This window comes from Elgaria multicarinata, chromosome 2 (assembly GCF_023053635.1).
Source record: "Elgaria multicarinata webbii isolate HBS135686 ecotype San Diego chromosome 2, rElgMul1.1.pri, whole genome shotgun sequence".
Lineage (NCBI taxonomy): Eukaryota > Metazoa > Chordata > Lepidosauria > Squamata > Anguidae > Elgaria > Elgaria multicarinata.
This window is the reverse complement of record NC_086172.1, coordinates 165,479,550-165,495,750: the sequence shown is the minus strand read 5'-3', so window position 1 is coordinate 165,495,750 and position 16,201 is coordinate 165,479,550. Positions and strand designations below refer to the sequence as shown.

The 16,201-nt window shown below is 46.3% G+C and overlaps 1 protein-coding gene across 1 annotated transcript; it reads left to right on the top strand.

The window, feature by feature from the left end:
* Positions 1 to 2,071: 2,071 nt before the first annotated feature.
* Positions 2,072 to 8,660, top strand: ANKRD9 (ankyrin repeat domain 9). The gene is made up of 2 exons (XM_063118073.1): positions 2,072 to 2,268; positions 7,516 to 8,660. The coding sequence occupies exon 2, from the start codon at positions 7,601 to 7,603 to the stop codon at positions 8,486 to 8,488; it is 888 nt and encodes a 295-aa protein (XP_062974143.1). The 5' UTR covers positions 2,072 to 2,268; positions 7,516 to 7,600; the 3' UTR covers positions 8,489 to 8,660.
* The last annotated feature ends 7,541 nt before the right edge of the window (positions 8,661 to 16,201 follow it).

Here is a 16,201-nt window from a genome sequence, read left to right as displayed (position 1 = left end):
TAAGGGTTTTTGTTTTGCTTTTTAAAATTGATTTCCCCGCTCTCCCCCCCCAGCCCCGATGGCCGCAGCGCTCCTCAGGAATGCTGTGCCCCTTGCACGGCTCATGGCTCCACGCGAGTAATCACGCAGAGGCAGGAAAAGCTACGGAAACGGGCCTGAGACTGCGGGGAAAACTGGGCCCAGAGTGTAGGGCTTTATCCCGGGGCCAGGGAGGGATGATCCCTCCCTGATCCCGGGATCCCCTGTGCGTCATCTGGTCACACAGGGGCGATCCCGGTTATCAGCCCGGGATAACTGCTGGTCTAGCTAAGGCCTCAGACTGGCTTAATAGCCATTCCTTCTTCACAGGGAACTTTGGGAACGGTAACTCAGCGGCAATTACAGCCCAGGGAAAGCCTGTGTGAAAAGGTATGTTTTCAGGAGGCATTTAAAGGATGTTACATTTTCTGCCTCCACAACCGCATGAGGGTTTTCCAGATGGTGGGTGCCACTACAGAGAAGGCCCACAGTTGAGGTTCTTCATGGAGACATTCTGTGTGTTTGGAATGACCAGCAAGACTTTGAGGGCTGTCCTTTACTTAATGTCAACTTTGATCAATCAAATGAGTTTCAATCAATTAATTGGATTTGCATATTTTTGCATATGTCTAAATCATAGTTTCAAAGGGAGGAAAGCATATTTTCCTTTAAAAAAAAAAAGAGGTGCGCATAATGTTGCAGCAGGCACACATCTTAATAAATGACTTGACTGTTTAAAGGTTACAATCCAACTTACAATGCTTAGGATCATGCTGTAAGAATGTTTTCATAAGCGATGCTAAAAACACCATTTGGGCTGCAATCCTATATCCATTTACCTGGAAGTAACCCCCATACCACTCAATGGGATTTACTTCTGGAAAGACACACATCCAATTGAGCTGCTAGTCCTCAGTACAACACTTGTGGACACTTGCGATTGAAAGTGGAACAGAATTAGTGTTAGATCAGGTTCTATTAGTGTTAGATCAAGTTCTATGCTGGCATCCCCAGGTGCTCCTGGGGATGCTGGGATTTGTAGTCCAACACATCTGGAGGGCACCGGGTTGGGAAAGGCTGAGCTAAAATATGTAGGTTTATCTCCGAATTTCAGACAAAAGAAAAGTACACACAAAACCCCACAATAAAACTTTTTTTAAAAAGCGTCATTCGTGAGCACAGCGCATGCCATCTAATAATGAATTAGGCCCACTCCAGATTTCGAAGTGTTCGCTTTCAGACACGCCACGCAATGCTCACGAGGAATCCGGAGCACCTCCCCCCGCCCTAAGGGCACCTCGGCACGTTTCCATGGGTAGAGGTCAACCGCTATCCCCGCTCGTCCCGAGGCAGACTTCGGAACGCTTGGAGGTCACGCTCATGGATCGAGAACCTTCTCCATTGAGACTTGCAAGGGGACGCGCGCACCGATTGCCTCCTCCCACCCTACAAGAGGCGCAGGGGAGTTTTAGAGAGAAAAAGAAGGGAATGTGGATTTGGAGAGACAAGGGCGAGAGGGGGTTTAGACGCGGCTGGAATGACTGGACCCCTAAAGGGAGCGAGCCCCACACTCACCCCCTTCCTCCTCCTCCCTCCACTTCTTTCTTCTTCTTCTTCCAGACTCTCCAGCGCCCGCGCGCACACCCACCCCAAAACAAGCAGCCCAGTCCAGGCAAGTTTCTTGGAACTTTGCCTCCCTCTGACGCAAACAATGGTTCGCGAGGCCCCATCCTCTGGGCGCAACCAATGGGAAGCCGGGGGAGCCCCGGCGGAGGCCAATCACGACGCGCTGGACAGTTCCCCGGTCCTGACCGACCTTCACCAGGCGGGAGCGGGGAGGGGGATAAAAGCGCCTAGAGGAGGCAGCTGAGGTTTGGCTGCTGCTGCTGCTGCGCTGCGCGGGACTGCGCCTGCTGCCTTGGCGTCGCGCGCTCTCCCTCGCTCGCTTGCTCTGGGAAGGAGCGCCGACCTAGCCGCCCCGCGTGCGTCCGCCTTTCCTGGCGCAGAGGGAGGAGAGCGCGGGCAGCCGAGAGGCGCACGGGAACTGCTGCTGGGCGCACTCTGGGCAGAGGGCGGAGAGAAGCAGCAGCTGCGAGTCGGGCAGCGGCTCATTCATTGCAGCAGCAGCAGCAGCAGCAGCGAGGAGCCGGCGAAGCGCGTCGCAGCAGCAGCAGCAGCAGCAGCAGCAGCGAGGAGCCGCCCAGGCACAGCCGAGTCCTGCAAGGCTGCATTGGCTTGCGGCGCAGAGAGGTAAGCGGCTTCTTAGGGGCACCTCCTTTCCCCGCAACCCTCTTCCTGCTCGGCTTGGCCCGGGGTCTCCAGATGCCGCCGCCATCCTTCCCCCCGCCCCCCAGGCCCCAAACGGGCCGCTCGGTTCTTTTTAAAAGGCAACAGAGGTGGGTGGGAGGTTTAGGGTGGAGACATGTGAGGTAAGAGATTTGGGGCGTGTGAGGCAAAGCGAAGGAGATGGAGAACTGGGGAAAGAGAAGGAAGGGAAGGCGGACAGGGAGGAGGGGTCGACATAGAAGCGTGTCAGAGCAACACTGGGTTTATATTTTTAAAATGTGGGGAGGTTTGAGGGAGAAAGGGTGAACCATTGTCTTCAGGGCAGACCTGCAGAGCTGGGTGTTCTGAACTCAGAGTCCCCCATTCTCCTCTCTGGCCTAGGGATAAGGATCAGGCCTCTAACAGTCAAGAAAACCAAGATCTTGCTTAGAATGAAGAATAGCGTTGTCTGTGTGCCACTTGCAATGGGACAGGAAAGGTTTTTCAAAGAATTGGATGATAATTTTGCCTCCATCAATGAGTTTGGAGATGAGAAGGTTTAGAAATGTGGAGAGAAGAGATGTGGGGGGTGGGGTGAAAGGTCAAGCTGCCCATCAAGAAGAGCCAGGGAGCAAGGTGAAGAGATGGGCTGGGAGAGGTTAGAAGAGATTAGATTTCCAGGGAGGGGTGCTGTAAGAAGGAAGGGGGGATCTGGAAAGGGTCTGTGGGGGTGTGTGTGTCATGTATTGGCGCTTTGGGGCACTTAGTAAGGCCAAACTGGCATATGGAGAGTAGAGATTGAATGAATCCCTGCAGGGGTCAGCTATGGTGAATCAGGCTGTGTTGTGATTATCGAAAGGGACCCAGTTTGCAATTCGGACCACTTCTGCCACAGCGCCAGAATGCAACCAAATGGAGTTTGACCAGTGGTGGCTGAGAAAACATAGTTTACAACATGAGCCAGGCGTGTAAGAAGGGGCAGCCCCACAACCACCTCACAGCATGCCGCATTTTTGCATGGATCCACTCAACTAGTGTTCTCCACAGACCGACTTGGTCATGTGAGCTGAGACTCTGTTTGCAGGCAGATCTGTCCACTGATTCACTGTGACAGGTCTTCACAGCTCTTGGCCTGGCTTGGAGGAAAGAAACAGCGAGTTTGTTCCAAATGAGATGAGGAGGATTCCCATGTTTCATAATGAGCCTCCCTTGTAACTCTTCTGCCTTTGTAAAGAAGACAAAACAAAGATGAATTGTTTCACAGATTCCAGAAGGTAGCTATGTTACACCTATTGTAGCAAAAGCAACAAAGAATCTTATGGCACCCGAAAGACCAGCAGATTGATTCTGGCATAAGCTTTTGTGGAATATAGCCCACTTTATTAGATGCTTGGAGTGTTATTGAGAGTTTCAGGATTATATACTGGACATATGGGGTAGGAGAGAGTTGTAAACACTGAGATCAGAAGAGGTCAGAAGGAAATTAAATGCAGAACTTGCTGTTTCGAATTCTCTCTTCTGCCACCACAGGTACTGTATAGATTTCTGAAACTCTCCATTACTCTCCATGCATCTGATAAAGTGGGCTATGTAGTCCATGAAAGCTTATTAATATTTAAGGTGCCATAAGACTCTTGTTTTTTTTATTAATTTATTTGCTTAGCTCTTACCTTAAGAGACATTGCTCTGATATTCTCCCGAGATGGACTCAAAGGATATGGGGATGGGAACACACTTCCAAAGTTGCAGCATTGCTCAGTTAGTTGCCTGGCAAATGCATTAACCCAAAAATCCATAGAGGAGGCTCAGTGAAGAAGTCACAGTGCTGCATATAGCTGGGGATAACACAGATTTCTACTTTGCTGAATTTAAAGTTGACCTGAAATCCGGGGCTCTTAAACTTTCTGTTAAAATAGACCTAATTACAGTACTTAAAAAAAAAGTTAGCTGTGCTGGTCCACAAGAAAAAAAAATCCTAAAATCCACAGTTGGGCAATGCCTTTACTAGTCTAGGGTTAATCAAATTTACAGGAAAATGTGCAAGCTTTCAAATTCTCTAGAACTTTTCATCAGGCCAGGTAGTACAAAAAGCAGGAGCAAAGTCCAAAAAATTGGTCTTTAAACAGTTGGCGTTAAATGAGAACTTCATTGTAATTCTTGTTTAATGTTTGATCTGTTGCTTGTGCCTCCCAAGTTTGACATTCCTAACCTGCTTTTGCCTGGGTTAGATCAAAATGGAAGAGTTTAATAAGCTCCCTGTTTTTGGACAGAGTTCAGTGCGATCTAAGGCAGTCCAAGGGCATGTGCCCTTCATTCCTCCCCCAGCAACCTTCAGTCAAGGTGACGTAGGCAGCCTTGTTAATTAAATCCCCCCAAAATCTCATGCGGCATTAAGGAAAAATGTATTGGGCATATCCCTGATCACATCCAAGGAGACCTCAAGGACAGTTAATGTCCTTGATGAGCACACAGAGGTGGTCGGATTCCAGGTGTTTGGTAAGCAGCTGACTCTGCTGTTCTCAGTTTCACCTGCCTTGAGAGGAAGATGGTTTCTGTCTGGACCAGATTTAAGTTGCTTGGTTTGTTCAACACTCCCCCTTTTTTTAAAAAAAAAAAGAAAAAAGTGACAGACCAAAAAAAAGTTAATTGCTAACTGTTGTGCTGCAAATCAGGACTGGAGATTTATTTATTTTTAAAAAAGTGAAAGGATCAGGGAGAAATGTTTGGACTTCATACAGGCTACATTGGAGATATAAACAGTTATTATCTAGCTGAGCTGTGAGGCTTTACTGCTGAAGGAAGATTAGTACTGGCATTGGTTAGGCTGAGCATGGTTAGGCTGAGCATGGTTAGGCTGAGCATGGTTAGGCTGAGCATGGTGAGGTGAATCCATGGTTTTGCTGGGGGCAGCAGGAGATTGGGGCAGCAGAATTCTTTGGGAAGCGAAGGGAACTGAATGACTAATCCCCATTGAGCTGTAAAATGTTCCACTGAAAGTTGAGGGATTAGTAAGAAGGGAAGAGATGGTTGACCGGGATGCTACTCATGGTTTTTTGCTTAAAAGGGGGAGAAAAAATGGCTGGGATGAAATAGGAATGCAGGAACGTGGCAAGCTGCCACTATCCAAATAAGGCTAGTTGTCCATCCAGCCTAGCCTTCTCAAATCTGACACCCTCCAGATATCCTGGACTACAGCTCCCATGCTGGCTGGGGATGGTGGTTGTAGTCTAATATATCTGACTGGCAGAGATCTTTTCCATTAACTGCTACTTGAGATCCAAGAACCTAGGAGGATAACTAACCTTCTCAAGACAGCGGGCTTCTTTAGAAATCGTGTTGCTTCCTGCTTCTCTTGTGCAGTTGTAATGGGCTGCATTACACGAGCAGAGCGGGGCAACCACGTGGTCTATAATTGAAAACTTCCCCTCTATTCAGTGCTCATAATCTTGAATGGGACAGTGCTCTCTAGTGGATGCTTTGTAGCGCTACTTCAGCTGCACACAGTAGGAAATCCCGTGATATTTCAGCAGAATTGGGATATCCAGTTTTTCTTTACTTTTTTTAGAACGGAATAACTGGGGTAAGGTGTGAGAGATGTACAGGAGGTTGTCGTTGTCGTCAAAAGGACCCGCAAACTTCCGTGGGTGGCCAGTCACAAGTGTGCCTTATTTCACTCATGTGAAGAACCCTAGATAGTCTACAGCCCTTGTCAAAGGACACACAGAGATACTCCTGGCAAGGAGAACCCCTTTCCCCTCCTCAGATCCTCCTATGCTGGGTGAAAATACTGCTGATGAAGTCAGAGGTGAGGTCTGGAGCTGATGCCACCTTTGGCATTGCCAAGCTGTATGAACATTGTTATTTTGAGAATGCTTCTTTCTGAACCACACAAAGAGCTTCTTGGTGAAAGGAGAGACTTGGGGTGCAACTCAGCAAACACATGACTAAGTACCATTGAACTCAGCAGGGAGAATTAGGTTAGTCATGACTTAGGACCAAAGGGTACATTATAGGGGTGTTCTGTGATAAGATCTCCAGATATTTCTGTATTCGTTTTAATACAGCCATAGGAGGGCTCTGAAATTTGACTGGAGTAGTGGCACTTATGAATGGGCCCCCCTTAATCCTTTTTCACCATGTTATTTTCCGGATTTAAATTGCCCCAATCCCAAAGATGCTGTTTGCTCTGCAAGAGGTGGTGGTAAAATACCACTTAAACACTCACATTCTGTCGCTTTCTGTGCAACTGGTTGCAACTACTTATTGTGGGTTGTGTGTTTTGCATTCTGTGTGTGTCTGTGTGTTTATTATAGCCTTGTATTTAAGGTACATTGATGGCCACCTACTTGGATGGCTTTAAAAGGTGATTAGACAGATTCATGGAGGACAAGGCTATCAACTGGTCCCAATGGCGATATATTGACTCCAGTATTGGAGGCAATACACCTATGTACACCAGTTGTTGGAAAGCATGGGTAGGGGGTTGCTGTTGCACTCATGTCCTGCTTGAGGGTTCCCTGTGGGCAGGTGGTTGGCCACTGTGTGGAAAAAATATTGGACTAGATAAGACCCTTGGTCTGATCCAGCATGACTCTTATTATGTTCTTGTACTGACTTACCTAGTAGCCATAGGCAATAAGGGATGGCATACAAGTAAGTAAATGAGCTGGCAGAGGAGGGGCACAGTGCTCCAACCTTCCTTTGCCAACCCCCAGCTGCCCAGTACATTTTTTTTGCTGGCTAGAAAGTTTTGTGGGGTTATTTACAAGATTGGCTTATAAACGTTTTATTAACATTCGTATGGCACTTTTGAGCGTTCAAAGTGCTTCATGTGCATTATCGTATTGTATTGTACATCGTATCGTATTGTAAGGTACAGTAGGTCAGTATTATTATCCTCCATTTTGCAGATGGGGCAACTGAGGGCCAAGGGAAAAAATGGCTTGCCCAAAGCTACCTAGTGAGTCGATGACAGAGGCAAGATTCAAACTCAGGTCTTCCTGATTCATAGCCGTGTTTGTTTAGCTCTAGGTTACACCAGCTCTATATAACTTCAGTTGGGAGCGGAAAGGTGAAGACTAGTAAAGTGATGTGTTTGCGCAAGACTTTGAGGAGAATTGACTGATGGACAGAGCCACACAGGGCTTTGCTGAGGAGGAATGTCTGAACGTAAGGCCTGTTAATATGCTTGTGGGATTCTGGTTGTTTACAGTGGTTGTTTTCCTTTTAAAGCATTCCTGTCGCTCTTGGGTCTTCATGAAGAAGCGTTTTGGTGGCCAAGAGGGAAGAACTCCTCCTTGAAACCCTAACCCCAGCGATGCCCTGGAACGTCAAATGGCTGAACAGCTACAGCGGCCACGGCTCCCAGGCCCAGAAGCAATGCAAGAAGTCCTCCTTTGCCTTCTATCAAGCCGTGAGGGACCAGCTGCCTGTGTGGCTCTTGGAGGACATGAGGCGCATGGAGGCCTTCCACTGGCAAGAAGGGGGCACGGTCAGCACCTACTCCCCTTCTGAGGCCCTCCTCTACGCCCTGGTGCACAACCACCAGCCTTATACCCGTTACCTCCTGAGCAAATTCCCTCAGACTGCCCTGGCAATCCCCAGCCTGCACTTCAGCTGCTGCCATTCGTCAGCGCCTCACTTGGCCATGGCCGTCCGGTACAACCGCATCCACATCCTTTTAGAGATCCTGAAGGCCATCCGAGACTTCCCGGTAAGCGATCGAGCCGCCTACTTGGACCGCAGAGGGTGCAGCCGGGTGGAAGGCGGCAAGACTGCCCTCCATGTGGCCTGCGAACTGGCAAGGCCTGAGTGCTTGCTTCTGTTGCTGGGCCACGGAGCCTCGCCTTGCCTTAGTGACTGCGCCGGAAACACCCCTTTGGACCTCCTTCTGCAGCAGATCTGGGAGAGCCCAGCATCAAACCTGCGCACCAGGCTCCTCCTCCTGGACTCCCTCTTCCTCTTTATGCCGCTGGGCTTCCATTTCCCCATGAAACAGCAGCTGCTGGATGACCGACAGCAGTGGCAGGAACTTTTGGGTAAGAACAGGTTCCAGTGGCTGGCTGGCTTAGCCCCTTCCTCCCTCTTCGTCCGATCCATGCAAGTCTTAATTGGGACCATTGCGCCAGATCAGTTCCCAGAGGCCCTGGATGATCTGCCTTTGCCACACTTCCTGAAGCCTTTGGACCTGAAACTGAAGAGTTAAAAGAACCCCCAGCGCTAGGGACTTCTTCCCCCTCTCTCCACTCTGCGGTTCCTGCTTGTGTGATGAAAATAGGTTTTGACTGTTGTGCGGAGAGCCCATGTGTTTAATATATGAAATTTGCGTGGGAGAGGGAGAAGTGTTTGTTTTAATTAGAACTTGTTTTTAAAAAGACCGGCTATGGCATTGTCCTTTATTTAAATGTTGTTGGGCTAATACTTCTTCACATGGCACATAAACAGTGGCATTCGCTACCACAAGATGTAGTGATGGCCACCAATTTGGATGGATGGATGGATGATATTCTGGAGGTGACAGACTTGACCTTGGGGGAGCTGGGGGTGGCGACGGCCGACAGAAAGCTCTGGCGTGGGCTGGTCCATGAAGTCACGAAGAGTCGGAAACGACTGAACGAATAAACAACACCAAAAAAAGGGGGGTGGGTGAATTCCTGGAGGAAAAGGCTATCGATGGCTATTAGTCCTGATGGCTATATTAGGGTGACCATATGGAAAGGAGGACAGGGTTCCTGTATCGTGTATCTTGTGTGAGCAGAATGCTGAACTAGATGGACGCTTGGTCTGATCCTGCATGGCCCTTCTTCTGTTCTTACTAGGATGAAATGCCTATAGTGCATTTAGAAGAAAATATTTTGTTTTATGGTAGGATGCATAGGGTGACCATAATCAGATCTTTTGTATCTGATCATTGTACTATAGCTCCTGCTATACTAAGGTGTGTGGTTCTTCATGCAGCTACGAATAACCACATAGAAAACTATCAAAGAGGCCCACCAGTGGAGGTCTGTGGGTGTCCATAATGCTCAAAGAGTGGCAAACTGGCTAAACTACCAGCTTGAAATCTCTGTCACATGAGAATCTACAGCTGCAGAAATTCCCTCTTCTATGTATACAACTATTAAAAGCACAGGAGCCTTGTCTTCTTTTGCATCTGGCCATCCTGTCCTCATACCTGGAACTAGCAATTTGTAAAAGAGAAGACTGGACCGCAGGAGAGATCTCGTGAATGATCAGTGCAGGTTAATTGGGGGCTTCTGAAAAGTTACACTGAGAAGTCCGGCAGGCCTCCACTAACCGGAGTGCTTGTTCTCTCTCCACCACTCTGAACTTTTGTAGCAGGTTGCAAAGGGAGGAGCAGAGCTCCTGTACCTTTAATAGCTTTCTGGACAGGAGGATTTCACCAGGTGCAGGGTGTTTTTTTTTACCCCTGCATGGCAAACTGAACCTGCTGAATTTCTCTTTTCTACATAATTCTGAATGGTACTGGAGCCCGATTTCCCTTTGGAATTGATATCTGGGGTTACAAACTGTTTAATGCAACCTTCCCAAACCTGGTGTCCTCCAGATATGGTCTACTACAACCCCATCCTTAACCATGTTGAGTGGAATGATGGGAGTTGCAGTCCAACAAATCTGGCGGAAAGTGGATGTCATGGCTTCTCTGTGTTATTCAATTGGATGCATGCTTCCAAAAAATGACAAGATTCTTAGACCCTGTAATGAGCTCCACCCATTGTTGCAAAATCAGCATCGTCACAGAGTGCCTTTTTCCGACATGAAAGAAGGAAAAAGAAAGTAGTTGGCAAAAGAGAGGCAGCCTTCTGTGGAAATAGTTGCAAACAGGAAAAAAAAGCCTTGAGAAAGAGCTGTAAACCTTGAAATATGTCAGGCCATTAAAAATAGCAACAAGTGGAACCTGCAACAAAACGTTTGGAGAGCTTCTGTTCTGTTCCCCTATGCTCCCACCCAAAATATTCCATTCCCCTTCCTACCTGGTTTTCAATTTCCTACCTAACAGTCAGTCAACATTTCTTCACTACTCAGTGGTCATGGGGCTAGGTGTTTTTTTTTTCTTTCCCCAGGGGTGTGTCCGTCTGATTTAGTTCCCCCACCCCAAATTATTTTTATGCTGCTGCAAAAAGTGGAGCTCCACTGAGCCTGCTGATAGCCCTTTCTTGTGTGGGGGTGGTACCATTTTGGCCACATAAACGTTGGCACGCAGAACTGGACATTCGAAATAGAGGGAATCGTTATGATTTAAAGTCAATGTTCTACAGCAGGTTTGAATGTTTTTATCTAGTGTCCTGAATCACAGCTGAATCAGAAACAAAAGTGAATCAGCAAGATTACTTTATTTCACTTCCTTGTTAATAACCTGGATTCATCATTGCTTTATAGCAAGTGCCGGATTGCCCCATTGCTTGGAACAAGGGCTTGCTGTTCAGTCACTTCGTGTTACCTCACAAGCAACCATTTTGTTTCCTAACACTTGACAGCATGCCCATGACAGGCCTTCAGAAGTGGTCAGTGTGTTCATGCCACTTCAGTCATCCCCATTCTGGTGGCTGTGCTGCAGCGATTGGCTGACTAAATAAATAAACCCCAATTAGAGTCCATTATGAAGATGCTGTCATGCTTAATAAAGCAATGTGGGATTGCTATGCCAACCAAACTAACAGGCAGCAAGCCTGGATTCCAAAAAACGAAAAGAAAAAAAGGCAGTAGCAGGGATAAAGAAAAAGGAAAAGATCCAGTTGAGGTTTTCACCTGCAAAAAAATAAAAAATAAAAAAGCATACATGGAATTTGGTTTTAGACAGAACTCTTCAAGAGTTCGTTTAAATCCTATTTTCAATTAATTTAGCTCTGTAATATATGAAGAAGAAAGTGACTATGGTCATGTGCAGAGTGTCTTTCTTTCACCACTGAATAATCATAGCCAAGCTTTTGTAAACCGCCCAGAGAGCTTCAGCTATGGGGCGGTATATAAATGTAATAAATAAATAAATAAATAAATAAAATAAAACGCCCCAGAGGTAGAATTAGTGCAGACATTTCTGCATCCGGTGCAGACTTAATACTTTATGACTCTTTCCCCCGCCCTACTCTACCCTGTTTAATTTTTGAGCAAACTAGACAATGGCAATTCTAAAAGGCTACATTTTGGCTCTGACCCTATATGAAAGTTGAAGACATTTTGAAAATCCAGTTCCAAACAACATGGATGGAGATTGGAAGGCCGTAAATAGGTTATGGCCTATAACACTTACATCATACCCACAAGAATGTAAGAAACTCCTCCTAGACCAGACTGAAGGTCCATCAACTCCAGTCCTGGAACTGGGGCAGCTAGAACTAGTTTGTTGTCATGGATCAACACAGCTGCCTGAATCTTTGAACTGTCCTTGGGGTCAGGGCTATGGGGCTGTCATGATAAGCAAATTTGGCACTATACCAGACAAGCAGGTTTAAACAAATGTACCTGCCAACATTACAGCTAGTTAGGCCTATACACAACACCACATACACTCAGAAATGTATCCGTGGGATGGATATTGGGGTTAGCCATATGTCTTATTTTACTGAAGATTGTCTTCTATTTTAAGGGCTGCCAGACAACCATCCTCTATTTTGCAGGCATCCTCTATTTGAAAGGCAATTCAGCTTGAGTATTATAAACAGTGTTGGCCTAAAACATTTTGCTGCCTGAAGCCAAGGATAAGATAGTGCCCCCCCCCACCGCTCCATGTACAAAAGCTGATTGGACTGCCAGTTGAATCTTTCTTTGACACTGGCAATGAAACAGCATCACCCACCTCAAATGAAGGCAGATGACTAGCTGAGGAGTGCAGGGCAGGCCATGCAGCTCACAGTTCTCCCTCCTCCAATACCTTGCTGCCACCTCCCACTAGCTGTTGCCTGAGGCAACTGCCACATTCTGTCTAATGGTAGGGCCGGCCCTGAATACAAATAGCCATTTGACGGAAGAGCTGGGCGGTGAAGTTGCCCGTCAACAGCACCTGGACAGCAGACTGAGCATGGCACACAGGTGGGAAAGAGTCAGATAGGATTACGTCTGTACCAGATGTAGAAACGTCTGCACTAATTCTACCTCTGGGGAAGTTTGGCCATATTTATTCAGTGGTGAAAGAAAGACACTCTGCACATGATGCATTTCTATTTAAATTATAATAATGTCTAAATTTGCATCAATACATATATATGAACACATCCAAATATTATGCAAATTGGCATCCTTTTGGGTCCTCTTTTCTTGGTGATGCATTTCCTCTCTTTTTTCCCTTTTCTTTTTTTGTGATTCATAATGGCCACTGTGGCCTCCCACTGATGAAAGGCCTCCTTTCATCAGCAGGCAGTTTTTGATTTAGCGGACCTTCCCTTCTAACTGAACAGGGGGGAGGGGGGAGGCAATCTTTACCAGCTCCTTCTTCCTGCAGTCCTTTATATTGCCCCCCCCCCATCTACTCTGGCATAAATCAACTCATTCCCCATCCTTCTATCCCCGCTTTCCACCGGTGGGAGCTTTTTGAGAATCATTCCGCTCAGAAATCCTCTTGCCAGTGGAATAAAAATTCAGAACTCCACCCATTCTGGGGAGTTTCCCAGAAATGCTGAACACTTTGCCTCATGCCATTTGCTCCCATGACATTTTGCAATCATTTCTACACAGTCTGGGTGGGCCATCTGCCTTGGGTCGGGTCTGGCCTTGCCTTGCTGAGAAGTATTCAGGATAGCTGGTTTCAGAAAGCAGTTATCTTTCTAGGCCACAAGGTCTTGCATCAGTCTTCCCCTTCTATCATATTCTGAGCAAAACACAAACAAAAAAAGTAGAAACAGCAAAGCATTGAGATCAACAGGCAGGCACTGAGGAAAATGGATGTCACCCACAACCCAGCATGGAATCGAGATGTACTGAGGCCCATTAAAATCACCTGGGTTAAACACATTTGACTCTGCTGCATTGTTACCAACGCCAGGTTGAGGTTTTGCAGGGCCCTTGGGCAAGGCGCACTCAATGGGGACCCTCCCTCAGGGAGTCTACCTTCTCACAGCCATGGTCACCATCTGCTATTGCTCCACATTCTCTTTTTCATCACTGCTACCACTTCCTTGCTTGCCAGGCAGAGAGCAAAGGAGCAAATTGCTCCTCCTTCTCAACACTGCCATTATCTGGGCAAGAATGAGAGGCAGGTGAACAAGGAGGTTGCCATGGTGAAGAGGGGGAGCTCTTCTCATTGGGCCCCTGCGGAGTTGTGGGCCATCAGCAGGGGTCCAACCATGCCTACCCCTGATGGTGTCCAAGATCGTCACTGGTGTTCATAATTCTTGAGCAATGATTTATAGTTTTTCAAATTACCTTTTTCTAAAGCCTACTTTTCAGAATGTTGTTTTCCTTCCAGTTTTATACACTAGATGGGGCAGGATAGAGATGTAAGGGGAACTATTTTTATAATGTGGGAAGGCGAACACAGCTATCACAGTCATCGCAATGCCTGATGCACCATCCACATAGTATTCAGCATGAAATCACGCCAAATGTTAGAGCAAAAAGAATAGGATCATTTCTGACTATCATGATTATTTTAAAAAAAGAAAAGAAAAATGCTGTTTCTGAATGGACTTATTTTAAGTCAGTCTTTCTTTCCACGTACTCACAGCTGTACTTTTTGAAAATGATTCCTAGCCATTTTGCTGTCTTGGTCTCCCTCCTCCCATATCACATATGGCAGTCAGGTTTTTAAAGGTATAATAATAATTTAAAAAACAACAACCCAAAAGTGTTTGAGGAATAAAACTGAGGTTTCTTTGGTGATTTTCAAGTAGGCTGCCTGAACCTACACTGCTGTGGAATTTTGTCTTCCTTTCCAGTCTAGGGTGGCCACTTTCATATCACCCCAAAAGAGGATGTATTTGCATAAAGTTGCTCATTTATATTGCTATGTGTTTGGGAGTCAGTCTAAATTACCTCCACAGGCCCTTTATAACTCAGTGTCTCTGGGTAGAAGAGATTGAGGATTCCCTCCCCCCTCCCCACACTCACACACTGTAATTCCTAAATAGGCAACTACAAGGCCCGAAGGGTTAGGAGAAAATGAATTTGGGGGAAGGCCAAATCTGACACAAACGGAGAGCAGATTTTGTCTGGCAGAGAGAGATCTGCTGGGCATTTGAGAGGAAGCAGGGTTTGCTCAGTGTTGGGTTGTTGTAGGCCCAAACACCATGTAAATCATAAAAGAAACACAACTTCATAAAGAAACTTCATAAAAGAAACACAAGCCTCAGTGCACTCCTTCTCAGAAACTGAAGTCTGAGTGGGTGCTGAAGCCCTTGCAAGTTCACCCCTCGCAGGACTGGGGTGCAGGAGTGTGAAAATATAGATAGCTCCAAATGTAGAAACAATGACTATAATTCAAATAGAAATTCAATACCTCTCCCCATCGATGGAAAGAGTGTAACTAAATGACTTCTGTGCCAGCTCAGTCTGCTGTTCTGATACTAACTGAAGGTGGGAAACTTCAACCCCACCGCATCCTGAATAGCAGATCTCTCTTCTGTTGTTCTTTATCTGTAAACCAGACTTGAACTGGTCAAACAGAGGATGCTTTCAAATAGAGAGTTGTCCTCTGTAAATTAGGACACATGGGGGCTCTTCGCACAACACAACAGCCCACTGTGGGTTATTTAACCCATGGTGAGACTGCAGCGTGTGCAGGTATGTGCAGCTGCCATTTTGAATATGCAGCCCCTGCTTAGGTGTTGTGTTGTGCGAACCTGGCAAGCATAGGCTATATAAGGTTTAAATAACCCTCACATAACCCATGGTATGTTTTATGGTTATGTGAGGGTTGTTTAACACTCTCACAACCCATGCTCGCCATGTTCTCATGACATTATAACCCCCAAGCAGGGATTGTATATGACAACTTGGTGCCCATGGGTTATGGTGGGTTAAATAGCCCACACTAAGCTGCAGTGTGTTGGTCAAATCTGGTCCTAAACTATACCAAGCAGGATATTGCACTATGAAAGTGGTATATAAAAGCCAGGCGCCACACCAAGCAGGATATAGCAGAATGAAAGTAGTATATGGTATGTGTCAATGGCCCCTTACCACTATAAAGCAGTAGTGGGGCTCCTGCCTTTTATACAACACTTTCATACCGCTTTCATAGTGCAATATCCTGCTTGGTGTAGATTAGGCCCTGGTTATGGAGTTGTATTTGATGGTGATTTTTGGCCAGTGAAATGGACATAGCTGGTGGAATGGATTCCTCCTCTCTCCTGTAACTCTCCCCCAGATTTACTCAGAAAGGTTGGACAAAAAGCAATACATCTTGTGCATTCCATATTCACTCGGACATAATGCCTTGATGTTCTTAGGGCTTCCTGCAAAAGTTTAGTTTATTATACAGCCAGTATGTCCTAATACATCAGGCTCTAGCCTTGCAGCTGAAGATGCAGAGGCCACAACCATGCAAGAAACGAAACAGGTCTATGCATGCAACAAAAGCTCAGCCAGTTCTGTATCAGGGAGTGGCCAAGGTTACATTGGAGCTACACAGTTTGTTTGCGCATATTGAAGGTCTCCAAGGCCAGTTTTGTTCTGTTCAACTGTTGCACAGAGAAACCTATCTCGTACCGTACAAGCACAAATTGTGAAGTCATAAGGACATACTTTCTGGCAAGCCACAGTGGTTTAATAGTCACAGGAGGATAAATCCAAACCCACCCACCGACCCCACACACAAATGTTTTTTTTTAAAAAAAACATTTCATGTAATCAGTGTGTTTTAGGTTAAATAGTTATTTGTTGCTATTAATAAAAAGCCCCCTTTTCCATTTTGTAATAAATAAAAGACTATTTAGAGGGGGTGGGTCATTGTGAGTGCTACAAA

Coding starts and splice junctions, on each gene's coding strand:
- ANKRD9 (XM_063118073.1), top strand. CDS start 7,601: ATGCCCTGGAACGTCAAATGGCTGAACAGCTACAGCGGCCACGGCTCC.